Genomic DNA, 27169 nt, shown 5'->3' with positions numbered 1-27169 from the left:
AGCTGCCTAAGGTAGCAAGGGAGATGTGGTTGTGCAGTACAGAGAGGTCAGGAAAGATTTCTGTTGCTGATTGAGTCTAGCTGTCTAGTGCTATGGGGTTTGGGGATTGAAGGAGGTAGGGGTTTGTGGTATCATGGTTTGGGGTTTTTTGTTTTCATTTGTTTTTTTTTTGTTCTTTCTGCAGACCTTTATTAATCAGTTGCTTTACAAAAGCAGACTGATACACAAGAACCTCATCTCAGCAACAGGAATTTATTGGTCAGTTGATTGAGAGACATTAAGCTGTGGGAAGATAGAGACCTGTGACCGAGTTAAAATATGTGGGTTCCTGGTTGTATGTTCAGTCATAGGTTATTTCACATGGAAAAGATTCTCGGTCCTCTTTTAGTAAATAAGGCTTGAGTCATTCATGGGATTTTAAAGTTCATGAAAAAAAATCATCGTGGTCATGGCATCTCTCATTAATGTGGTCATTCATGTTTAAAAAATAATAAGAAAAAATATCTGGGTTTCTAAAAATAGAATACTATTCAGAAACTAAAAATATTTTTTTTAAATATATCTACTTTTTATCATTTATAGTGGTGTAATTACTTCTTTTTTCAAATACACGTCAGTTGCACATACTGTTCCTCTTGCTTTGTAGCATTCCTCCAAAGTTTAACTTACTCAGTAAAGCAGTGCTTAATCATAAATCTGATTTTTTTTCATTTTTAGCATTCAGAAAAATATCCTTGATAAAGTTTAAGAAAACTGTTTGGAATATAAATGTTGGCATATAATCCCTTCAATTATTGAAAAAATAGACCAATCAATCTCTAGGTTGGCTTTGTAGCTCAAAATGCCTTAATGTGACAGGAATGCACTATAATCTATGAAAGGAACGTCTTAATTTATTACAGAGCCTGTTACTTCTGAGTTATATTTTGTGCTCTGGGTAGTGTACTTAATTCTTCACAGATAACGTAGAATGAAGTCTTGCCTGTGATGTGTTCTAGAAAATGGAGTTTATTGTTTTCTTTTCCAAAGAAAAGAGTCGTTTCTCTTAGTCCGGAGGTAAATGTGACACCTCGTAAGTTTTTGGAACATGCCTCTTAATTCTACAAAATGAATGTTCTCAAGGTCTTAACTGTCAGCTGTGGAAGCTGGGCATTTCTTTCTGGGTAAACTGCAGCTGGATCCTCTTCAACTTTTGCATTTCCCCTTTCACCACTAAGGTCAGTACTTCATACTCATTTCTTGTGTCCTAGAGAGTACTAGTCTGGATTAGTTTATTACATGCTTGAGTTTGAGTTAAAAATGCACTGAAGACAGACATGTGCTCAACATTATTCTATGTGTTTGCACTTTGAAGAACCTCCAAATCTATTCAGGATTTTGTGTCATGAAGAACTGAATTCTGTTTAAGGTCCTTGAATCTACCCAAGACTTACTGCCAATTTTTGTTGCTAACAGAGATGCTCTCCAACTCCTAACTTTGTGCATCTGTATTTGATGAGGCTGGCAAATGTCTTTGATTAGGGTGGTTTTTTTGGAGTGGCCATTCAGAGGCAACCTTCTTCTGTACTCTGCTGTGTTTCATAAAGAAAGGTTTTTCACATTAGTTAAGCACTTAATTATATCAGAACAGCATCGCTGCTTTGGGTTTTAGACTTATTTGGACTGTAAAAGCGAAACATAACAAATGTTACCATCTGCTATTCTCATCCCCCCTTTCCCTCCTTGTGCCTCAACAGACTCTCTTCCTCCCTTTGATCCTTATTGTCTGATTCAAAATCTTGTCAGGGTACTTAAGGCATGTAGTAGCTTCAAGGCATGAAGCAGGAGATCAGCTTTTCCCAGACAAGATTCCATGCTTGTTCTGTGAATTAAGGATTTCTACAAAGGTTAGCCAGAATTATAACAGCACCTTTTTTTTTTTTTCTCCCTGAAAAGTAAACTTGACACTTCTATCACGTCTGAGGACTGGAAATTTCTGGCTTCATAGAGGAAAATGTGTCACTGTGGTGTATGTCGTCTGACCTAACTATCCTAGAGATTTTTGTTCCATTTATCTCCTACACGCTTTATATAATGAAGGAAGTCTCCCTAGGCATGATCAACCACAGAGAGTGAGTGAAACATAATGGTTTCAATCAAGGTTTCTGCTAACCCAAGTTAGCTGTTACTCTTCAGTCAAAGGTGCTAGCTTTCACCTTGGAAACCAGTAATAATTATTCTTTTCAGAGACATTTTGTAGGTTTTCACTAGCCACTGGTCACAACCTTGTGCTTAAATTTGTAAGATGCTTTTTTTCATTTTGAATCCTAATGCCCTTTGAGAAAAATAACCTCCCTGTGACCTGAATTTCTGGAGTTCTTTGATGATCTCTGACGTGAATATCTTGATAGGAAATGCTGCGAATTTCTTTGTATCAGCCAGACTGTATTCCAAGCATGCATGCGACACAATTCCAGCGTGCCCGGGTTTACTGCTTTTCCTGTAGAAATCTGTCCATGGCATGAAAGAGCTACCAAAAGAATTGAAGCAGAAAGCCTTAAAACTCATGTGTTTCCCAGTTCATTATTACCAAATTATGTTCAAGAGCCACTCATTTCATCTCCAGGCAGGATACAAAAATTGGAACCCAGCTAAAGATATTTCACGGAGGGATGAGGAAAGGCACTGAAAAGCATTAGTTATTTTTTAAAATGCTGTTTAGTTTCCCTGAGCACCCAACCTTGACATTGAGATTGTTTTCCAGAGAGCCTGGAGTCCTCAGAGTGGTTGGCTGTTTTGGAATTAAGGACCCTGGAAGCCCTGGCTTCTCCCAGCAGGCTGCAGCAGCCACAGAGCAGCAGCAGTGCTGCTGGCAGTGGAGCAGAGCAAGGGGAGGGCTGTTGGGTTTCCCTCTGGCTCCCTTGGGCAGCTTCCCAGCGGGTTGCTCTGGATGGCTCCTTCCAAGGCTCTGGGACCCAGGAGAACAGGACATGCTGGGCTGACCTACAGACAGTAAGGTCCCGCTTCTTCACAGGAAGTCAGGTGAGCTGCTGAGAGGCATAGTGGAGGCCTTTCTTATTTGATGTTAGATTGATGTCAGACAGGGTTTTCCACTGCAAGGTGTTTAATGTCTTACAAAACTTTGTCAGAATTTTTCCTTCTAGTTCTATGTGTGGCTGCACACCCCATCTTCTTGTTTGCCAAAGCAAACAGCAAGTGCACCCCAAAAAGTGATCCTTTAAAGCACAAGTGTAAAAAGAAAGGGGTAGCAAAGCTTTCTTTGGCACTGCATAATATTACGGATTGTCTTTGCCTACTAAACATTCATGCAGGTGTTTTTGATTTTGTGTCCTGCGTTTTTGTAAACAGGTTTCATATGGTCAAGGCATGACCCTAAGGGTAATTACCTTTGCAGTTGTAGTTGGATTGTTACTACTGACAGAAAAAAGGAATGTGTTGTGTCTCATCTGAGCAGGTATGAATAGATACTTCTGCAGAGTTTTTTCTTCCGTTGCCTGCTTCTGGTAGTAGTTACCTAACAATTATCTGGATGCTCTAGGAGCAAAAAACAAGGGTTGAAAAGAACCTAGTTTTCTTGTGGGACATTTCTTTTTCAAGCTGCATCTACTTTTTCAGACTGGACTATCATTGTAGAAATTTGATGCATACATTTAGCTGTATTTTTTTAGCTAAGTGTGAACTAGAAGACCCGTTTTACCTACCTCTGTGGGGAGAGTGAGCGAGAGGGTATACTTTATATGCTACATGATTGTTATTCTTTGTAAAGAAGTGATAATAAACACATTGCTTGTTAAAAAGGATTCACGTTAGTGCAAGGCTGCAGCATCGATCTGGTCAAAGATTCTTTACTTTGCAAACAAAACTTGTGTATCTGTCATAGCATTACAGGCTGCTTTGGTATCTGCGTGTGGCAACGAACTTGTAAAAGATCTTCCTTTGAATACTCTTAATTTCCTTTGCTCCTTCTGTGATAAAAGGAACTTAATCAAATAGTGTCACCACTAGGGTTAAATATTTCACTATGGGAAATCTTGTCTGAACTGATCATTGTTAATATATGGCCTCAGGAAATATTAAGCTGTTAGAAAATTTTGGTAGTATATGTACAGGAGGGAACCGTGGGGGACTTCTGAAGCTTAATCTAATGCTCAGTGAAGATGATTTACAAATTCCTGTTTGTTTTGTCAGGAATTGGGTTGGGCCTACACTGATAAGAGAAAGAAGGAAGTTAGTCTCCTGCTTAAGGTTTTTAAGTATGTACATATTTAAATAAGTGTGTATTGCAAAGTGTGAGGTGTTTATATGTGGGTATGATTATGTGCATATTTAATACATTTATAGCTAAGTAGGCAAACATTTACTTATGTACCTGAGAAAAGTGCCAGTTCCTCCCCACGGAGGACTGTGGTTCCCAGGTGGCTGGCTGTCCTGTGCCATGGTGATGGGAGCGTGGCTGGAGAAGGTCAGGAGATGCTTTTGCCTCCAGCCAGAGATCTGCTCCCAGCCATGGAGAACACCACGGCTCGCTTCCCATTCCTCCTGCTTCTATTGCCTTGTTGTGTTCTGCATCTGCGACGGTCAGGGGAGATGATGATTTCGGTAGTCACTAGCTGACTCTTAATTAGAACAGGCAGAAATGAGTAACTCCTTACATTTCTAAACCAGCCTTTACCATCTTTCCCTGTGTAGCTGATAACGAGGCAAGACTAACTACCCAAGAGATAATAACAGTGTTTTGAAAGATAGCCATTTTGTTGGCTTCTGACCCTTGTAAGTGATAACTTTCTAGTAGTATTCTCCCCAGAGCCTGCTTTGGGCTAGTTGAATACAAAATAGTGTTCAAAAGTTGAATTCAATAGAATTCAATAGTTGAAAGAATATGTTTGCAGCTGGGCCGCATGTGTGCTGCTCGGTTCAGGGTGCCTGTATATGCGCTGCCGTTGATGGGAGCTGATGGTGCTGGTCACTGGCTGTAGCCACGCTGTGTGCTTGGTTGGCCATCCTGCTCTCTTGTGCTTGCTCATGCTCGTGCAAGGGCTGCTGTGCCAGCCCCGATTTTTGGAGTGCTGAGCCACGTAGTGGCTGGAGCTGTGCAGAACAGCTTGAGATACGTGTCAGGCAGGTGGTCATTTGAATGTTTTGAAGAGAAGGTCAAGCACTTAACGCAAACTGCAATATTGATAAGAGGAACTCACGAGTGTTCCTGGCTGCAGAGCTGAGATGTGAAGGGGGAGATCTGCATAGGGTTTTTTGCAACTGTGGCAGTGGCAAAGCACAGTGATATATAAGGCAACTGGAAGGGATGTGTTCCTGGGACAGCACTGGGACAGAGATCTCCAGCTGTGGCTAGTGCTGATCCCCTTTATCCAACTGCAGCTGATTCTCTGCAGCTCTACAGCACCAATGAGTCAGTAATAGGAAAAAATACTAGCTAGGCTAGATTTATGGAATATAGTCAAGTCTCTCTGCCCTGCTTCATTATCCAACGGAGCATTGTGGGCTTCTGGGCTTGCATAGGTATATGTTTGGCATTGAATAAAAGGGGAGTGATGGCATTTCCATCATGAATGCATACCGCCTAGAAGAGGGATGCTGAAAAAGAAAATTGGGCAGCAGCTTTGCAACATCCTTTTTCAATGTGTTAATGTACAAATATGGTCTTGCATGTGTGGGGTTTTTTTAAGAATTCAGATGAGAAGTTTTAAGGATTTCTTGAAGTAAAAGTAGGTGTGAACAAAAAAGTTCTGACTATATTTATTATATTCACATTTCTTCAACTTTGGCATGCACAATTTGCTCATTGCATAAAACAAGCTCTACTATACAATTAATGTCAGATGAAAATAGTCTTGTTTATTCTGATTTTAGTTCCACTTTTTCCATTACTGACTTATTTTTGTTGATAAAGAGAAGAGAGGGAAAACAACTGCCAGCCTTTGCCCAGAAGAACAAGTTCTCAGAGCAAGCTCCTGTTTGCAACCTACTCCTTCCTTGGCAGCCCCTTTGCTGCCACACTCTTAACTGGAGCTCTAGGCTATGTCTCTCTCCTCGTCCTATGGGCTGTCATATTCTTCAGGCGATCAGGAGGCTTTCTGAACCTTGTTGTGCACAGCAGCACTGTTGAGTTTTCTTTTTTGTTTTTAATTTGTTCTGGGAGAGGGTGACAGGCGGAAACAGGAGGAATTCAGCCTTGAGGATCCAGATGGCTGAAGAATTTTCTGCCCTCCGTTCTTGTCCTTCTTGCTGCTTTGCTGACAAGCCTTCTTCCCAAGTACAGAAGAATCTGTTGCTACAGGCACCTATCCATTCTAGTTCAGAAGTGCCACTGTTTTCTTAGTAATTGCTCTTCTAAGATGTTGCAGGAAAAAATTCATTCTTGCTTTGGTGCAAAAGCTTAAAAAGCATGTGGGACAGCGGGAGAGAACTGACAGCTTCTGTGGCTTTGGGCAGGCTGAACTTTGTGCCTTTGGAAATCACCCTATGTAAGCAAAATTAAGAAGGAGCGGGGAGAGGGGCATGTTTCACACCTTTGACTAAAGCCTGTTGAAAGCATCAATTTTTCTAGTTTTGCAGGCTTTAATGAGCTTTAGAGAGTTACAGAAATTGATACATTAACTTGCTGACATGGATTAAACTTTTGCTGTGTTGGTAGAGTGGAGAGCTCACACAGTTTACATGATAGTGAATTTATGAGAGAAGCCAGACCAGTTCTTATGTAACACTGAGTTATCCCACTGAGTTCATCCTTCTTTTCTGTCTCAGTGTTTGATGACTTTCCAGGAAATAGAGAGACAGCTTGCACTTTTAAAATTAGTGCTGTTTTAAAGCACTTGCCTTGTTATGTAGTTCATTTTATAAAATTTTAGAAAGCTTTGAACCTCTTCATAGTCATTATCGTATGCTTTCAGACTGTAGTATCAATCTGCACCAGCTCCCTCTTCTCCTCCCTCTCTGTGTTCGATCACATAAACACAAATAAACAATTTGAAGAAAACACTCTTCTCTGAAACATCCCTGAACTCTGGACCTGACAGTTCACCAAGTGCGGTATGTGTCACAGGTGTTGATCCTCAAATAAGAAAACGTTCCGGTCATTCTCAAAGTGGAGAATCCAAGCTGATACCAGCATGATGAACGGGTATCAAGTGAGAAAGCATTCTAGTGAACAGCCGTTCTCCCGGCCTCCAACAGTTGCCAATAGCCTGAGAGGCACATAGGAGACTAGGGATGAGCGAATGAAATCAACTCTATGCCATCTGACTTCTACAGATGATGTGCAAGGACAAGGATGTGTTGCAGTGACGTGGCTTAGACATGACAAAGGTTTAAGTGAGACAATTTTTTTAATAGGTTGTGGTTTGGTTCTGAAAGGAGAGCTCAAAGAACGGAGCTTCTTGCTGGCTGTCGAAGGGACCAGAGGCTTATGGTGAAGGCCAGTAATAAAAGGAGTTTAACTGGGACTTACGATTCTTCATCTTGTGAATATGGGTTGCTGAGTTATTTTTGGGTCCTGATTTGGGATTAAGTATAAGGTTCAGAAAAGGAGGAACACACCAGTTTCTCAGAGAGGGTTATAATTCGGGAGAGAAGGGGTCTAAGAGCTTGCTTTATTTCTGGAACATCAAGGGATATGATAAAGAGTGGTTCAAAAAATTAGGTCATTGATAGCATAAGTGATCTGGCTAAGTTTAATCCTGTGCTTAAGTTACTATTTAATGATGATAAGAGAGGCCTTTCCTGATTTATCTTAATGGTTTTCCTTTTAGAAGGACTTTTCTTTTCCATGTCTTGATGAAGTTGCATTGAGATTATTTTCATCCAGTTTTCTCTCTGTGTTTGATATTTGGGAAAATAGTGCATCTGAGAAGTAACTTCTGTTGAAAGGAGACATGGAGTTTCTCTGGTACAATAACTTGAATACCACAGGACAGAGTGTTTGCATTTGTTCCGAGCAGCTGTTCTGAAAAATGGTATGCACTACATCTACTGGGAGAATTAAAAAGGTGGGCTAGAATGAAATAGACCTTTCTCCTTTGGCCCTGCCCCAGGGAAATGAACATTCCTTAGCACGTGCTGTGGTCGGAACCACAAGGACATGGAATGCTTGTGCTCTGTCTCATAGGCCATGCTCAAATTCAGGAGAGTAACTATTGGAAAGAGGAGAAGAGAATTCCCAGGTGGGATATTGTTCAGGCCTCTGTGGTTTTGACTAGTTGTACTGATAAGACAAATCGGAATTTCGTGTCCCCTAAATATGTTTTTTAAAAGTGTGGTTAACAGAAATAAAATGAACTTGCAGGTCAAGATATTTAATGCACAGACAGTGATACTGGGCATCTATCTTGATATTAGTGTTTTCTCTTCCCTAGAGATCTTCCTCCACAACAGAAATCACAGAGATACTTGATGTTTGTTCACCTCATGTGTATATTTTCCTTTTCTATTTTTACTTAAGCCTAAATACCACATCTGAGTTCTTTTATATTCAAATCAACAAAAAACAAGTATTTTGCACCTTAATGCAGTTAAATCTCTTGTTTACTTTCTTCCCTTGTCCAGGCTTTTTGCTTCTCAGACTTTCCATTCCACCTTCTGCATATTTCTTGAGCAATATGAGAACCTTTAGGTATCTCCACTTCTTTACCTTTCTTTTTTCATTTCAGTTTCAAACAATACTAGCCACATTATACAAGACAAAATTCTCACTGTCCTCTGCATAACATGAAAGTCCCCTATTTGGAACCAAATTTCAACCAATCTGTTAAATACTAGCGATTTTTGTTAACAATTTCCAGTAGTAGGGGGCATTAACTGGCTCTAACTTACTCTGCTTATTTAGAGAATATACCAGCTAATTGCTAGAGGAAACGTGTCTAACAGCACAAAAGGTGCAGTTGTTAATTCCAGCTATTGTGAGTGGACTTCAGTGAATGTTTTTTCCAGCTGTACAGCTTTCCAGTTATTGAAATTCAGGACCTTGGATTTAACCATGATTTCTGCCTTACATTCCTATATCCTGTTGATTCTTTTTTCCAGCTGGAAAAGAGACACTGGTACAAGTGAACGGTTATGTACAAGTGAGGCAGAAGATGGCAGGAAATTGTGTGACTGGAGGGAAGGGGGTAAAAGGGTTTCATTTCCCCACATGAGAAGAAAAACAAAATTAAGGTCAGGAAACTGGGCCTTTTAGGTGTAAGACCCTGACAAAATAATAGCATCATGGCACCATAAATCAATAATGCAGCTTCATCGAAAATTCTGTACGTTTGGTGCAGTTGTGTAGATGCACAATAATAATACAAGAGTACAAAGACAACTCAATTATTGTGAGAAAAAAAATCTATTTTAAATGTTATACCTAATAAATAGAAAAAAGGAGTGATATAGAGAGATCAAATAATGAATGGTGTATAGTTGATAAATTAGGTGCTCTTTTCACTCTTTCCCATGATAGAAGACCAAGGATACAGCCAAAGAAATGGAAATGCAGATGCTAAAGTTGTTTCACAGTCAGGTCTCTAGTTTGTTTTACAGGTGAAATACTTTCAGCTGAACATAGTTCATCAAACTGTGAGCACTTGTGTGGTGAAATTTGTTTTCCTACAATTGAGGGGGAGGTTTATGCAGTAAATCTTCGGGCCCATGGCCAAAACATGTTTTTTTCAAGAAGTGCAGAGTGGCTTCTCCTCCCCTCTGCTTGTGAAGATAGTTTTTAAACAATGAGTTACCAAGTTAAGAAATGGAAACAATACATGTGATCAGTTGCAGTTAATGGTGAACAAACAGAATGTTCGTTGTTCATGGGTAACTTGTAAGCCAGTTTTTAACTACAAATTATTCGATGAGCAATTGCTAGTAACTAACACGTTCAGGAGAAATTGTGGTTGAATCAGGTACAGTTTGGAAACAAAAAAAGAGTTAAGGTCATTGACTGACTACACCCCTGGAGTAGTTTTTTATCAACTACACACCCTGAAGTAGTTTTTTATCAACACCGTTCAGTTTTCAATCATGCAGTGATACTATTTTCTTTTGGCAGCTCCTATGGCAGAAGTTTTAATGACATGAGTGACAGACTTCATCTGTGTTCCTCACCTTCTATGCTGCTGTGGGCTTTGTATTTAACATTTGTTTTATCACCCTCATAATAAAATTCTTTTTCAGACTAACGTTTTTATGCTGAGATGGTAACGTGCAGAACTTGTAGGGGTATCTGTGCTTGTTTTCGTCACCAGGTAAAATTAGCAGCAGTGGTTTAGTATTGCAAGTAGCTGAATGAGTGACTATAACCTTAGGACATGGAGCTGTGGGGGTAGTGAGAAAAAGTCAAAGCTGTTGTGTAGTGAACAAAGCATTGCTGTATCTGAACAAGAAAGCAGAGAATTTTCCCTACGTTGTCACACACAAATTAACAGGCTGGCAGTATAAACACCAATAACAAATAATTCTTCTAAAAGTAGTGTGTAAATGTCTGTGACAGGGAGTCAGTGTGTGAAAGGCAAGAAACATACAGGGTGGAAAAAAGTTTGGGAATCTGGGCTGCTTATGTTGTTTGTGCGTCTTCAAGCTACATGGTTGTAATAGCAAAATAAAAGTACTTCATGGTTTTAAGCACTATTCTAGCAATTTTCTCTGACCTTATCTAGTAAAATGTATTTCTCTATCTGATTGCTCCAGAATTATTGCTTTTAAGATTCAAGAAATGGAAGTGATTGCCAGATCTTCTCTGAAACCTTATAAAGAAAGTTTCTGGCGCATAGTTCATGAGCAATACTACTGAAAGCAGATATGACAGAGCTGTGTAGTTCATGTAGTGGACTAAAAGTTTCAGTCACTTAGTTCTGATATTCATTCTTTATAAATAAAGTAGCACTAAGGAAAGATTTTTAATATGTTCAGTCTGTTTTCCCAGCCTGATGAGAGAGTCTGTTGTGTAGCAACTGGATGAAACCTTCCTCATCCTGAACCCTTGTCTTTCAGCTGCCAGAGCCACATTTTGTGAGTATGGTGGAGTCCTTTGCTTTTTCCTGTATTGGTTAGTCACTCTCTTGGCATGAAATTAGCAGTGGAGTCCTGGAGGCTTAGCAGTCTTGCTGACTTGTTTTTATACATGCCATCTAGGATTACCTCTGCTGAAAATAACCAGTAACCAAAAGCCACAATATATGAGAGTTGAAAATACTTTCTTAAATCGTTCTTAAAGCTTAAACTCAACTATAACTAATCAATTTGATTTCTAATAACTGTTTTCAAATTCCATAAAAAAATCTAGTGGCAAAAGATCTTGGCAACGGCAGGCTGAAGTTCATCTTCCCTGAACATCACTTCCTAGCTCCTGCTCCTGACATTTTGCTTCGTGTCAGTTTTGCTGTACCGAGGAGAACAGGGAAGGGCTTCCTCTTGAGATTTGTGGCAGAGGTTTTTGCTTAATTAACTGGCAAAGGGGCTGCCTGGGAGTGACAGACAGTGCCTCCTTAAGTCCCCAAGTGAGTGGTGTTAATTTCCTGCAAAATACAGGGGAAGATATTCCCATCAGTATGTCCACACAACTCTTACTGATGCTAATGAGAGCTGGGTGCTTGTGTCAAAGGGGAAATTGCTATCTGTGTGCCAGGGCTCCATCCTGGATCAGTGAACGGTTGAATCACATTGTTTCACTGGTTCTTTTGTAATGCATCATGTCTTTCAGCAACTTCATTATTTTTTCTCCTGTTGCTACAGCTATCCTAAGCCAAATTTTCCTAAGAAAACCACAGAATAATCTAGTATCGGTTTTGTCAGTATGCCACATAAAATGCTCTGAAGCTGGGATTTCTGGGGAAATAGCAGAGGGAATTTTGGCAGGTCAGACTGTTTTTTCCGGACTTTCTCAAAAATAGTGGTGAATTTGTTTCATGTGGAGAGCTGTTTGTCTGAAAGCTTCCTTTAGTACAATATGAAAGTGATTCGGCCCCTTAATCCATCACTGGAAAACACTGCTACCCTCCAAGACACTTAAAGGAATCACATTTACAGTTCTAATTGATAGCCACTGTTTTGACAGGCAAACAGATTTCTCCTCCCAGTGGCTTCATGCAATTGGCCTCCAGCAGACCTTACCATTAGCACAATTCTACTGAAAAGAATATACAAGCTAATAATAAATCTGTAGGGAAGAACGTTAACAACAAACTACTATGTCTAATTAGTAATGTACAATAGCCAAGGCCGGGGAGGGAAGGTATTATTTATCAGAAGGACTGATTTTGACAGTTTAAAAATGCAAAACCGTCTATTATTTATTATGCTGAAACACATCTTTCAAAATACAGTATATGTAACTCCACTCTTATTTTGGCATTGTTTTGAATGTGTTACTGCTTTGTAAAAATGTCACCTATAGTAGAGGCACAGAGGTGGAATTTGTGATGCTTTAACCTTAGAAGTTCATTGTGGAACCTAAAAACAAGTCATCTTAGGTTTTCTCTTTGCCTTTACAACCTCCCTTTCCTATTCAAGAACGATCGCTCTCCCTTTTACGAATCTCCCTTCGAAAGAGTCTCTTCATCGTGTACTATCTCTTAGTTCAGAGTTTCTCAAGCACTCTGAGCAGTAGAGAGCTCAAATACAGGTTAATGCATCCCGCAGAGAAAGAGTGGAGACCGTTTTTGGTAGCTCAGCTGCTGTAGAGACCTCTGCGTGTCTCTGCTGCGTGATGTCTCAGAGGCAAGAATGCTCGTTCCCAAGACACGTTCCTTTCGTGCAGTCTCCAGCAGAAGTCTCCAGGAAGAGGTATTTCTGTAGCACTGCAGCAGTAGAGCATATGAAAGGAGTGTGGAGCAAGGATGGGGGGAGAGTGAGCATGTTAGGAGAGAAGAAGGAAATGAATGAGGAGAGAACTTCAACGAGATGGGGGGAAATAGTCAATGGGGAAAAAGCATTGTAGCAAACTTGTTGGAAAGTGAGGCACGTAGATATGAGGTGATAATGTACTCATAGCTCTGAGGTGATTAGTAGAGAAAGAGAGTAGGAGCTTTTAAACTGGGCAAGAAATTTTTACCCCTCGTGCCTCAGTTTCTTCATTTGTACAATGGATATGATGATATATGCTCAACGTTAATTGATCGTTAGAGAGTCGTTACATTCCCATAGAGAATGGAGCTTTCATGAAGGCTGGGATGTTGTCTCAGTCGAAACACAGGGGAGTCATCTGTATTCCTGCTATTTTTTAAGGGTCATGTTTTTCCTGGAGATCTCATTGGAACCTGCAATGAGCGGTTTCACTTCATGAAAGTCAGATAAGCCCCAACAAATCCCCACTGTGGCACGTAAGGGTGGAAGGCACGTGGTTTGGTTGAGGGGGTGAGTACTGCAGTGGTGAGATGATTAGCAAGTCTGACACCTCAAAGTATCATGGCTGTGAGCGCAAACATATCAGGTTTTCTGTTTTGCTTTGCAAATATTTTGTATTAAAATTAGTCTTGTATCTGCAGTTCTGGTAATGTCACATTTGCACGTTGTTCTTCCATAGCCAAGAGGGCTGAGCAAAAAGTTATGTAGTGCGAGTGGATTCTCCTAGGGTACCACAGTAGCTGAAATGCTAAGAAAAGCACTAAATATCGTGAGAATGGTATGATACCAATGAAAAGTTCTTCCCCTTATAAACGTGCATGATACATACATATACTATACATACATATGTAGTTGATACTTAAGTGAATTCTGGGGTCATGTGGCTTGTAGTGTAGGGAAAAGACTCACAACAGATGAGGAGAAGGCATGAAGCAGAAAAGAAAAAACTCAGCAGCATGTTCTTGTCAAGTTAGGCACCCAAAGAGCTATCTTTTTACCTCTCTTCAGTTAGTCTTTTCCGTGTCCCACTTTCAGGTGGTACTCAGTTACCTGCAGAGAGCTGGAGGTGCTGGTGGCACACTGAGGCACGCTGGCTCTCACTTGACTGCAGAATTTCCAAGCCCACATCTGAGAAAACTACAAAATCAGCTAGTAGTTCTGGAGGGGCAGCTGGCAACATCCGCGGGCTGCACAGGGAGCCTCTGTCTCCTCCTTTTGTCTTACTGACTGAACCTTAGAGAAATAGGTTCACTCAGAAACTGCATTTATCTTTTTCCTGCATGGCAGAATAAGAAATTCATGGAAAAATTAGTAGTTAGCCTAACTGCCTGCTTCTCTCTTTTCTTTTTGTGAAAAGATCAGAAAATGGGTGACAATGCAATGGGGATTAGGAAAGCAAAGTCAAGGGCTTAATACTCTGATCCTTTTCCTTTGCTTAGAGTATGGAGTTGCCATGCCCAAGACATTGGTGTGATTATCATGTTCCCCTGAGGTTGGCAGGTTGGCATTTGCAGACTCCATACAGAGTAGGCATAGCTATGCTTCTGTGCACTGTCTGGGACAGAATTCATTTTATTAGTATGAAATGAATTAGTATTCATTTCAGAAGAAATTGCTTGCCTGTAGGTTGGAACCAAGAGAGGAAAATGGTTGATGCTGTGTGAAAGTAGGGAAAAATAAGAATATATGGGAATAATTCCTTGCTTGGTTGGAGGATAATTCTGCAGTCTGGTGGGAAAGTAGGCAGGGCTCGTTGCATTGGACAGACTATAAATCAATTTCCTTCTTCTGATCAAGCTGTAAATCACGCCTGTGCTTTATTACTGCAGCTTTTTCTTGATATACGTGATATGGGATGCAGAATTCTTGTACTGGTGACCAAAAAGACCAGCAACATGGTCATCAGGCGACTGAGGCATCATTTAATGGAAACAGAGGCATAGCTGCCATTCAACATCACAGTTTTCCTGGTGAGATAATAGTTCTGGTGACCTTTCTTCTATACACTGTCTCCAACACTCAGACTACCTCGGCATGTTTTCTGAAAGTAGGTTCCTTGAAATATGAAGGATGACTCTTCATAGCTGCCTTCTCCTGTCTCTATTTACATAGCAGCCAATGAGACTTATTCCATTTCATTGGTTCAGTAGATAGACTTTGTGGTTTTGCAGCACTTCTAACTCAGGTGGCCCAAGTCTTGGAGTACCATCATGTTCCTTGTTTTTTGTCTTTGCTCTTTTCATATGCTGCACAAGTAAGATTTGGCATGTAGTACAAATGGACAGAACTGCCCCACTGGTAGGGATTTCCTAATACCTAGTTACCAGAGTAAGTTGTAGTATCTCACTTCGATCTAAATTAAGAGCAAGTTCCACATTTAAAAAATAAAGATATGGGGCTCAAAGGCTTAGGGAAGATGATGGGTGAAAAAAGATTTTTGGGGTGAATATTTAGATTGCCTTTGTTCTGCAGTTTCTAGGCAGATGAGCAACCTCTTGCATTTCACATGGCAAACAGTCTCTGGTCTTTTATCTGATACCGAAACACAGATAATATCTGAGACAACACCAGCAATGAAGATTTTCTTTTATTGTTGTCCACATGGTTGATACTCTCAGAGTAAACTCCACTGTGTAATTTAGGGCTTCTGTTTGACATTTCGTTTCTGTGTGTGACCCTCTGCACTGAAGATTATAGATTATTTACCTGTGAGGTGTTACAGCAAGCAGCTTCTCAGATTTGGTGCTGGGAATTCTTTCATTAGCCCTTAAGTCTGCGAACAATGTGATGATCCAAGCATTAATACAAATGTGATTAACTGTCTTTTCTCAGCTTTGTTTGCTTTGTTCTACTGATGCCTACAAGTTACATAATGAGTAGCATGTACAGGGTATGCATTAAAGGCAGCTCCCAATTGTCACAGGCTTCATGGCGAATTTATTTCCTTTTAGCAAAACTTCAGTGGGGAAAGAAATTGCACTGTTGATTTATTTTGAATGAACTCCTGGAAGGCTTACGAAGTATGCCATGTGGAAAGCTCCTTGAAGTGCTGAGGGTTAATATTGTCTGCTCTTAATTTCAAATTCCAGATAAATATGGTTTCAGCTTTGATCTTATCTGGACTAATTCTTTGTCACTGTACTAATTAATTCAGCATGCTGCAGAAAAGATGCTAATTTCGGCATCAAAGAAATAAACGGGTGGAGGGAGGTTGTGTTTAATCAGAGTTGTTAAAAAGATAAGTTTTACTCCCATTAGACTGGATCTGGAAGCTCTCATTTTCGTCTAGCTCCAGCAGCCTGATACAGTAAATTAAAAAAAAAAAATACAAAAAAGGCACTTGTTCACTTAATGTTGGCATAACAGGAGCAACGTATATTGGTGTTAATAATGTGGATTTCTTTATATTTGTGTTTTCTACATAACCTCCTCTTTTCTGACCATACCAGTTTAACTCTGATCATAGCATTGGAATAATGTAGATCATCTCCCAAAATACTTTGAAGATGGCTAGATATGAGGATACTCACATTCATGAAGTTTAGCTACATTTGCAGAACACAAATAATAATTGTAGCACAGGACATTTTAACAAAACAAAATTTAACAATTTTAACAAATCTTAACAAAACATTGATATAATAAATGAGAGGTTAGGTCATTTTTCCTTTTTCATGGGAGCTATTTTTGATTGCCTAAGCTGCCCTGTTGTTCTCTGCAGAAAGCTGCTGCTCTTGCCGCCTGCCTCTTGCTTGGTGCTGCCCTGGGAGTGAGCCGCAGGAGGGGGGAGAGCAGGGAGGCACCAGGCTAACTGCCTAACTCCTTCCTGCAAGCAAACCTCGCTAAATCTAGTTAAAAGTGGTTTTTTTTTTTCCCTTTACTTTTCCTAATCTCTTTCCAGCTTACTGAACAGTTTTGGTGTTGTACATGGCCCTGCCCAGCTCAGCGGTGGTGTTCCCGTTTTACCCCTTCCTCACCCTTTCCCAGAGTTGGAGGCACTACGTGCCCGGCAGCAGAAGGGGCTATGGTGACCCTCTCCTGCCTTCATCATCTTATCAAGGCTTTTCTCTCACCCTGCCAAAGCAGGGAGACTGGATCGAAACCTGCTCCTGGGCAAGGCTTTGTCATGAGGAGGTTTTTCTGCAATAAGTCTTGTACACTGCGGCATCTCCGTGTCACTGGGACTGAATCCTCCACAGAGGGAATGGGATTCGCTCACTGGGAGCAGGCAGCTGGCACTGGGGCAAGGAAAAGGGAATCTCATCCCTCCTGGCTCGCATGGCTCTGCGCGGAGCTGCCCTTTCACCAGAAGCTTAGCTCGTTTTGTTGGAGGTACTTTCATCTTCTTGGATATTGGTGAAGGTTTGAACAGTGTTGCCCAGCTCTTGCTGTGTGCGCTCCCTTCTCAAAATGTTGAAACATGATTTACCAAAGCATGTTCTCTTCTTTCTGCTGTTTTTTTCAGCTGTCGCAAAGCTCTTGGTCCCACTGATGTAGTCCTCAATGATATACTTCCGCCCAATAAGTAAACATTTAATAACAAACCTTTTAGGTATTTAGAGAGCCACTAAAAATGTAAAAGATGTATTTCATTAATGCTGCTATTAACATAAATGTAAAATGAGCCTGGCCTGTAATCACCAACAAGTCTGACTCACCAAGGATCTTTACGGCAGTGTTTAATACTCTGTAAAAGTGTGTGTATGAAAGTGATTAATCAAAGCACAGCACTGCTTCTAGAGTATTTCTTCTGCTGTAAAGCTGAGTGATAAAATAACTTAAAACACACGGCAGTAGTGGCAGTTAATAAGGTTTTTATAGTCCCTGTGTGGACCTGAAAATCATACCTTATTAGTATCTTTATCTTGCTTGCTCACTCATTCATTCTTACTCACATTTAAATTTAATTTTAAGGGTTATTTCTAGTCTTTCATAAGGGAGCTGCTTTAATAATCTCGGCATTTTTCCCCATTTGCTGTGAAATGACTAAGAGCCAGAGCTTTTGTTACATGTACTTTACAAATCACTCAGTTTTTTGAGAGATCATTTCTGGAGGTGTCAAGATTTTATGACGTTGTTAGGCTTTGCATCTTGCCTGAATGTGTCATATGCCCTCTTGAATTATTGCCCTGCAGATGTTTGCAGTTCTGTTATGTACCCTGTTAGCTGCAGTGGCACCTACTGATCCAGGGCAACTGAATGAACTAAGAAATCCAAATTGCTGAATTTGGTCACCAAGCTGCTTAGAGTTCCACCCACCAGATGTTTTTCCTGCTTAGAAGTCTGGGACTTTATAGACCTGCCTGCTTTTTAATCCTTGAAGCAAATATCAACACATTTGAGATCTGGAAGCTTACAGCTCCACACGGAAACGAAGTGTTGCCATGACCACAGCTTTAGGTCTTGCATATAACACATTTATCCCAAGTATAACAGAGCAGGTCTACAGGAGGTTTGTTTAAAGCCTTGAAAAGAAGTATACATATCCTTTAATGTTATAGCTTATAGAATGGTAACAAATACTGCAAGAAGACAACACACATTTGATATTCAGAGACTTTGTTAGTTTAAGGCTTCTAAGGGGAAAAAAATTAGTTATTTGCAGGGCACCCTTTGAAATTAACAGGAATAGGATAGTTCCTCACTCTTGCACAGCATGTTTGCAACTGTTGCATACGGGCTTGGAGGTCTAATCTCATACAGAAAATCCCTTTATGCTTTTGTTTACAGGAGGACTATGCTCTGAGTAGTTGGAATATTATTTTTTTCAACTGAAAAGTATATTAAGGTTATTAGGGCTTTAACTTCTTTAACAGTACTTCCCAGGCATTTACAGTGAATAATCAGAGAACTGGGGCAGTCACTCAACCTGGGAAGACACGGATTTATTTCCTTACTGTCATTGTGATTACAAGTGGCTTCATTTGACATAAATTGATTATAGATGGATATAGAATGAGAGTATACAGCTGATCAATTTGTTTTCGGATCTTCTAGTTATATTTCTCCATTTGCTACATAAGGCTTTCAGAGTAAAATTTCATCAGTTATTAAGTTGAAGAGAATTTTTTGCTGTGCACATTATAGCAAAGCAGACCTTTTAAAATTGCGCACCATACATTTTTTCATTAATGTTTTTATTCTTCTGACAACAATATTACTATGGAAGACAGATTTTACCACAATCCAATTATTTGTTTCCTGGAGAACTGGAAACTTCAAATCCTAAAGCCATTCAGTTTTTATAGAATTTTAATATGGATTTGATTACTTCTATATTATAATTTTGACAATGGATGTTAGCCTGTCCTCATTGAAATCAGTGGAGGGCTTCACACTAGTATCAATGAGAACATGATCAAACCCAGTTGGGCAACAAGTACTCTTGCTTCTTTTTTGTTTTGTTCCTATAAGCAGTAGATAACCACAGACTCATGCAATATTACAATGGGTGGAAGTTAATTTTATCATCAGAAGCCCATGGCAATTAGAAAGCATCAGTGAGCAGACCATAAATTTTAGGACAAGATGCATAAATTCAGGCAGAGATTATACTGGGTTTTTTTGTGGTTTGAATACTGTCTACTCTATATTGCTTTTTTTAACAATGTTAAATTTTTGCTGCTTTTATTTTTAATGTTTGTGCAAGATTTTTGTTGAACTGAAAAGCATATTAGAATAATAAAAAGAGAATGGATTTTTATGGTATAGCAACGTGCAAAAGAGGCCAAAATTTTGAATGTTTCCCTAGCTTTGAGCTATATGCTCTGTGCTTAGCGTAACAGGTAAAAATGGTAAGCCTGCACAGATACCATCTGAAACCAAAAATAGAAAAAAAAACAGAAGTTGTTTTCACAAGACCAACTCACTATTCCCAGTTTATAATTACCCTGGAACTTGCCAATATTATGGCAAGAGCATCTCTACCAGCAAACAGCACTGTTTTTGCTGAGAGTTGCCATGTTGGCAGTTACTACAGTCAAAATTGTCACTTTATTTTGTTTAAAATGTATTTCCCCAGTAAGCAAGAAATAATACCTAGACTTGAAAGGGATGTATGTTAAAGATTTATTTTTTTTTACATTTCTCTCGAGTATGCAACATATCCAACTTCAACTCCCTGCAGCAATACAAAATGCCCAAGAATAATGTTTTCAAAATCAATACATACTACAGTCGAATATGAGACTCCACAAACCCATAATTGAAACTGTGGGAGAAAAGCAGGCAGCCTGAATATAAACAAAGTACCGGAGTTGAATTATGACCAAGATGCAAGTGCTAATACAGCGTCTCTTGAGGAAACTGCCATGAGACCTTCTCAGCATGTGCAAGTGTTAGGAAGCCGGGATGTTTCAGGTGCAGCCGGCTGGTGCTCATCCCCAGGCGATTTATTGTTTGGCTGCCTGACATCTCTGTAGAGAGCAATATATGCAAAATTTCATCTAGTTTTTCTTTTTCACCAAGGTCGTCTCGTATCTATGGGCCCTTCTCACTTTGTATCTTCTCACTCTGTACGTACTAGCTCTGTCTTTCTCTTGTGTTTCCCGACTGCTTCCTTCACTGCCACCACCACCCTCTGACGGGGTTTGTGGCTCCACAGTCTCTTGGGACTGCTAGAACTTGGAAAGCACCAGCGAAATCAGTGTGCTGCTCTATACCCAGGGAAAGCAAAAGCACGGAAAGTATCTGTCTTTCTGGAAGCACTGAAATTAATAGGGACCATAAAAAGAATTGAAGATTGTTTGTAGAGGAGATGTATGTCTATATTGATCAAAGGATCCCTCAAAGAATGTAAGACACCATCAATCTCTATCACCACACATAAGAAGAAGGAAGAGAAAACCACGCACTGAGATATGGCTCTTCCTGTTCCCTAGCACAGTCCATGGCAGGGCCACAATAAAGCATCTCATGTTACCACCTGTGTAATTTGTCCTTCCTCTCATTAGCACCGCATGCTATGTGTCAGTCTCTCATGCCCATCATTCCCTTTCTAACCAAGTTCTTATTGTCTGGAAGACTTGCTGCAGAGTCCCTAAGAACTTCACTTGACCACAAGCTCAGAATTATTGATTAAATTCACAAAAAATTTGGATCGTTAACGTATGAGCCTGACAGTATTTGCAAGATTTCTGCTTTGGTCAGAGGAGAAACCTAAAATCAATGATTTACAGCTTAAGTATATGCACAGTAGTTCAGCTATTCCACTTGAGGCAGTTTGGGCTGACATGAAAAATAGAAAGGGTAAAAGAGGCAAAAACCGAGGCAATGCTGCAGACTTTCACAGAGGAGTTTGCAGTTTTGAGTCAGGGTAATTAGCAATATGGTATGTGTAATGAATAAATCATTACTTTTTTTACATTGTTGTGATGCATGCAAGGACACATTAATTTACGTGGGAAGACACGGATTGATTGTTTACTTACCTGTGGAACTGAGAATTTCAAATTGGGGAAGAAGAGAGAAGGTTTTTATACTTTTTAGCTGATAATTCATGAGCATATTTGACATACTTGACCCCAATATTCTGTCTAGCTCCATCAGAAATGAAATGTAGCTCCCCAGTTCAGTCGCCTTTTTACAGGCTGTGTAAAGCAGACTTAAGTTATGCATATTTGTACAGTGTATAGAACAGTGGGACCCCTAGAATGATTGGGGTCTCTGAAGCACTTTCACAACATAAACGTTACATGATAATTACTGGTCAGAAAGAAAAACCCAGAAGTACTTTTAAAAAGAGTTCTTATGAACTGCCTAGTTTTGTGCTCTCAGAACATAGCAAGATTTTGTTCTTTCCAGTTGCATTCTCATTTAAACTAAGAGCAAATCTTTACATTAAGGCCAGACATAAATGAGAGACAAGTTACCGCTAAAAGCATGGTCCAGTCTGGGTGCCTGACACCACAGCTGCTGCAGATTACTTTGAGAGCTGTCCTGTGGTAAGAAGAACCTTCAGCCACTTCAAAATGTGCTGTATTTGTAGTCCAGCCCTGCAGTGCCTTGCATTTCAGCTTTGGTGGGGCTTTTCGACTTTGTTTAAAGCAATAGCTTTCAAAAGTACAGAGTCCTTCCTATTGCAAATGGCTCGTTTAATACTGGTGACATACTTTGCAGTGTGGCAAATTTATGAGTGACTAAGATAAAAACTCACAGTGTTTTGATTGCCTAAAATTTCTGTGGTTTATGGTAGATAAGTACTGTTTTTACTTCTAGTAATTATTTCCTCCTGACTCCTTCCTTGATATCTTAAACAGATTTGGAAAGAAAAAAGAAGATAAAAGTGGGAAAACAGATCAGAAGGGGAATTCAAAGCAAGGCATGCTTAAAGAGGAGGAGTTGGAGAAAATGAAAGATGAACGTGAAAGGTGAGTAAATGGTGGCAGCATCTTTGTTCATCAGATGAAAAACTTCAAAGCAAGGGTTTACTCGAAGGGACAGCCAGCCAGCGTGGCTGGAGATGTCCCAGTCCATGCCCGTTGGCAGTCAGGTCCAGGCAGTGGAAAGCTTTAGGCCAGTCTCTGGCAGTTTCTGTGCGTTTCACTATGGTAGCTGCTATTCAGATCCTAACTCCTGCTAAACTGATGAAGATCAGTTCCTTCAAAACCTGGTTCACCTCTGCCCGTTCTCAAGACAGCTGACTTAGTAGCTTTTTTTTCTACTATTCTAAATCTGAGAACCTCCTCCCTTCTCTCCTGACAGCCTCTGCTGTGTTTTCCAGCACTTCAGACCTCTTTGACTTCAGCTGACTGTACCATCAAATGGTAGTTTTTGTACTTTTTCAGCACAGCATTTGCTGGTTAGCCATGTGTTGCAGAAATATCTACTCAACAAATGCTGGGTATGCCAGTATACACCAGAAACAAAGCAGGTTCAAATGGTTAAAATCAGTCTGAAGAGGCAGGGTTCTGCAAGCAGTGGGGTGGGTGAAATGGGCAAGGCAAGAAGCTGGGTGTGTGCCAGCTGTGAGTTGCCATATTTCTGAGGTAAGGCTCTGAGACTGAATTGAAAGGAACCACTGATGTGAATAAGCCCGGTTCTCTGTCTTGTTCATAAAATTCTCCTTTTTCATGCCCATTCTTAGCAACTGTGTTATCTTTCATAGAATCATAGAATCGTCTGGTTGGAAGAGACCTTCAAGATCATCGGGTCCAACCATTCACCCTGTACTGTCAGGGTCCCTAAACCATGTTGCTCAACACCAAATCCACACGGTTTTTAAAGACCTCCAGGGATGGGGACTCCACCACCTCCCTGGGCAGCCTGTTCCAATACTTCACAACCCTCTCTGTGAAGAAGATTTTCCTGATACCTAACCTAAATTTCCCCTGGCGTAACTTGAGGCCATCCCCTCTTGTCCTGTCATTCATAACGTGGGAGAAGAGACCGACCTCCATCTCCCTACAACTTCCTTTCAGGTAATTGTAGAGAGCAATAAGGTCCCCCCTGAGCCTCCTCTTCTCCAGACTAAACAGAGAGGCAAAGAGAATTTGTAGTTTTCTGCTTTCCCCCATGTCTGCCCTTCAGGAACTGGTGACAATTTGTAAGTGCTGACAAAGCTCAGCAAACTCCTCTCTGCCCTTCCCCAACTCATCCAGATGCGCTTCATGGTATGCTGAAGAAGGTCTTTGTTTCCCTCTGATGGCTGCTACCAGAAAAGTTGAAGAGCTCGTACTTGCTGGCTCTCGAGGTGTCTGCAGTTGCTGTAAAACTTTCCAAGTTGTAGTAGTATGGGTTCTCAGGGCATGAGGAAAGCTTTCGGAGGTCTCTTTCCTTCACTGGAGCATCCTGCTCCTGGGAGATGGAATGGAAGCAGATACGGTGCCTTTTGGGCAGGCAGAGTCTTTCCACACGGGCCAGCTTGTGTGGTGCTGATCAGTGCTCAGGGAAAAGACATCCTACTTTCATTCGAGTCATGCAGCGCATGGTCAACCATACAAGTGGTTGCTAGCAGGTTTGATGGCAAAAGAAATAAATCCAAACCCCAGCCCATGAAGTCTTCTGCTAATATTTACTGTTTTAAAAACTGGTAAGATATCCAGTTGCTACAGTGCTGCTACTGGATACACTTAGCCAGTGTTTAAGTATTTAGTTCATCTAAGTTAAGTAATGTCAGGAGAAACTTTGTACCATTTGTTTTAAAATTTCTGTGCCGTGTCCTTGGTTTTGCCAGATTGATGAGTGCCTTTATTTTAAACTGCTGACTCCCAATTTGGATACTGGCAATTTGAGAGGTATGTGTCCTTCATTTTAAAGAAGCCAGTGTCTTTTATTAGGATCCTGGCAAGCTAAGAAGCATGTATCCCATCTGTTAAAGGGCCAGTGTCATTTACTAAAATGTTGGCAGGCTGCAAGGAATGAACCCTTCTGTCTAGAGGTCTAACGTTCCAATTGGACACAAGATAATTGTTCTTAATATTTCTTTAGTGTTGTATGCTTTTTTTTCAAATTACAGTCGCTGATTGACAGTAACTTGGTAAGGCTGCATTAGAAACTGGCAGCTCGATGTCTTCATCATTCTGGTTTCTCTAGTAATGATTTCAGTTTTGACCTGGAAGAGTTTGCGACTGAAATGGAGAACAGCAGGTGTGTTGGGAAGTGGATGAACCAAGATGATATTTTTAACTCACTTATTTGATTCTTCTTCTATAATGCACAAGAATAGAAATATCACCCTATTTTTTATCAGGTAATGAGCTTATATGTTTGGGGGATTAAAATTAAAAAATAAAAATAAATAAAAAAATACAGAAAAGGAGCAAATAAATTTTCTCTACGATATCCCCACAGCAATGCAACACATGCTGTAAAAACAAGCAATTCGCTTCAACTTTCTAAATGAAGTAAGAGCATGGCTGTCTGTGTTTTCCCACATAAGACTATCCACAGGCTGACTGTTGAACTCTACTTAAGTTGATCGTAAAACCGAAGAGACTTCATCTTTCCTAGAGGAAAACTATATAAGGGAGCTCATTCTCTTATGTGGGTAGGAACTGTTTGGAAGATTGGTTCAAATCAGTGGAAGGGAGCATTACCTGACTTGAAGGTAATTCAGTCCTTTTGCTTAGAGTTGTTGACTGTTCGCCTAGTGATGATGCTCAGTAAGACGGTAAAGACAAGTTTTATAGCTCTGTCCCAAGGTTTAGTAATTCTCTAATGTAATTCAAGTCCAAGATTTTAATGCACATATTGGCAAAGAAAACCTCGTGGCACATCCACACCATAGATCTTCTGCTTCTATGACTTCATTAGCTGCAATCCTGCATACTTGGTCACCTAAGCTTACTAGAAAATAGGCATATTTTCAAATCTGTTCTTGTTGAGAGTGGAATGGGTGGATGTAATAGCAGAACAGACTATAGAACTGTTGGTAGAAATTTGTCCCGATACCTGTAAACAGGTCCTGTATTTAGCAGCTTGAACAAAATAAAACTTGCTTTTCCAACATTTAGCCTTTTTAGAATTAACTTAAACATGCACCTAATTTTACCTTTCCAAGATTAGCTGTGTAAGTAATTCTTGTTCGTGTCCTCAATCCAATAATTATAATATTAAAGTCAGGTTTTTCGCTTAAACTTCAGTTTTCGTAAATGCTGACCGCCTAAATATTTCAGGATCTGTCACACTAACTGATACTGTTCTTTTTCATCTGACAGGTTTTTTCAGAGGCTGAGCTGTCCATTTTGGACGCCAGTGGAAGAGGTCAGAGTAGTTGATTTTTGGGCTGGGTGTGTCAGGATTAATGATCAAGTGCATTTCAGCATTTTAGCAGCTGTGAACCTTGTGCGGTTTTGGATGTTGGTTTTACATGCATTATATGCTTGGCAGCTCTCCAAAAAACAGAATACTGTTCCAAGATCTCAGCTGAGAAATATTTTTCAGTAGGAAGTGCATTTCTAGTTTACAGGAGTAGGCCGTCTTTTGGGGTTTTGCAAAGAGTTTTTTGATTTATATTGGCTAGGTACAATAATATCTTACAAAATTCCAGGGATAGGCCTGCTGTAAAGGATGCAACCTTCTTCCAGAAATTTTGACAAGATTTACAGACATGCAGAAATGTCAGATGTGTTCACTGTGCAATTGTGAGTTGGCTATGCCGTACAAACTCAGTGACTCTGGCTCTGACAAGAAACATCAGGTCTTACGTAGGTGTGCTGCATAAGCGTAAGTCCATCATGCTCAGAACAAGCTGGGTTTCCTGCTTGCACAGCGAAGGAATTGTACGGTGCATGTGCAACGAGTCTGGCACATCCAGAATGTGTTAGAGCTGGTAGGCGTATGCAGACAGAGTATACAGCACTCGCTCTGTAGTGCAGATGCTTTTCAAAAGGATTGGACTGGCTTACACATTGATCCTTAGCATAGATTTGCCTGGCAACCCCCTTTATGGCTGCCAAGTTTCAGGTTTGAACATTACAAAGTAAAAATAAATTCAGTATTTTTCTAGTCTAGCCATTTCTACTTCCATTTCACATTGTCCTATTCTCAGTTTTCTGTACAGCTCTCCATGCTGCCTTGTAGCTGCAGTTCTCTGAAGCAGCTCCACATCCTGCACTGAAATGCTGACATCATCATTTTTTTCCTTCTTATATTCCCTAGCAATCCTCAGCAAGATCAAGGTCTCGTTGTGCTTGTTACTGTTAAGAAGCTTGAGCCTGACCCTGAGCACTACAGTTGAAGTAGAAGAGAGAAAATCTGGCAGAGAAAAAAAAAACACGTCCTATGGGTGGGAATCTGACATGCAGGCAGCGCAGCTGCTTGTCCAGGTTCCTAAAAAGTCCCTGTCAGGCTAGGAATTTGTTCCAGAACTCAGCCTCAGGCCTCCTTTCTTTTCAAAGCCAGTACTTTGTTATATGACTGTCACCTCTGCAGGCTTCAGCTGGTTAATGGGAACTTAGGATGTCAGCCGTTCCTTGTTTAGTAACAGCCTTATCTGTGTCCAAGTGAACACGAAGTCAGCACCTCCTCTAAATTTCACTATTTATTTCTCCCCCCCCCCTTTCCTTGTGCCACAGCAATGCAATGTCACTGAAACTTGGCTGGAGGAAGTCAGATGTTTGTGACACGGATACTTTAGGAGGACGGACTTAACTGGTGATATAGTTCTCTGAGGTGGTAGTCTGTCCTTTCTGACACGAGTCAAGTGGTTCATTGGACTGAGTCCCTATTTTAAATAAACTCATCATTTTGTTCATGCTTCAAAGAGTTTGGCTGTAATAAAGCATGTGCTCCAAAGGTCTAGAATCTGACCATAAAAGGAAAAAGCAAATGCTATGTCTGAGGTTTATTTTGATCAAGCTGACTCAAATCTGTATTTTTGGTGTGTTCTGTATAAATT

The 27169-nt window shown here is 40.3% G+C and overlaps 1 protein-coding gene across 6 annotated transcripts in view; it reads left to right on the top strand.

Moving 5' to 3' along the window:
* Positions 1 to 27169, top strand: part of PARD3B (par-3 family cell polarity regulator beta) — a 440643-nt gene that overhangs the window by 318657 nt on the left and 94817 nt on the right. For all 6 annotated transcript variants that reach the window (XM_086615493.1, XM_086615492.1, XM_086615490.1 and 3 more), the window contains one exon: positions 22089 to 22199. In XM_086615493.1, coding sequence (XP_086471619.1) covers positions 22089 to 22199 — 111 coding nt within the window. The remainder of the gene's footprint in view (positions 1 to 22088; positions 22200 to 27169) is intronic.

This window comes from Tauraco erythrolophus, chromosome 8 (genome assembly GCF_009769465.1).
Source record: "Tauraco erythrolophus isolate bTauEry1 chromosome 8, bTauEry1.pri, whole genome shotgun sequence".
Classification (NCBI taxonomy): Eukaryota; Metazoa; Chordata; class Aves; order Musophagiformes; family Musophagidae; genus Tauraco; species Tauraco erythrolophus.
The sequence above is the reverse complement of the archived record's forward strand: the minus strand, read 5'-3'. Positions and strand labels throughout refer to the sequence as shown.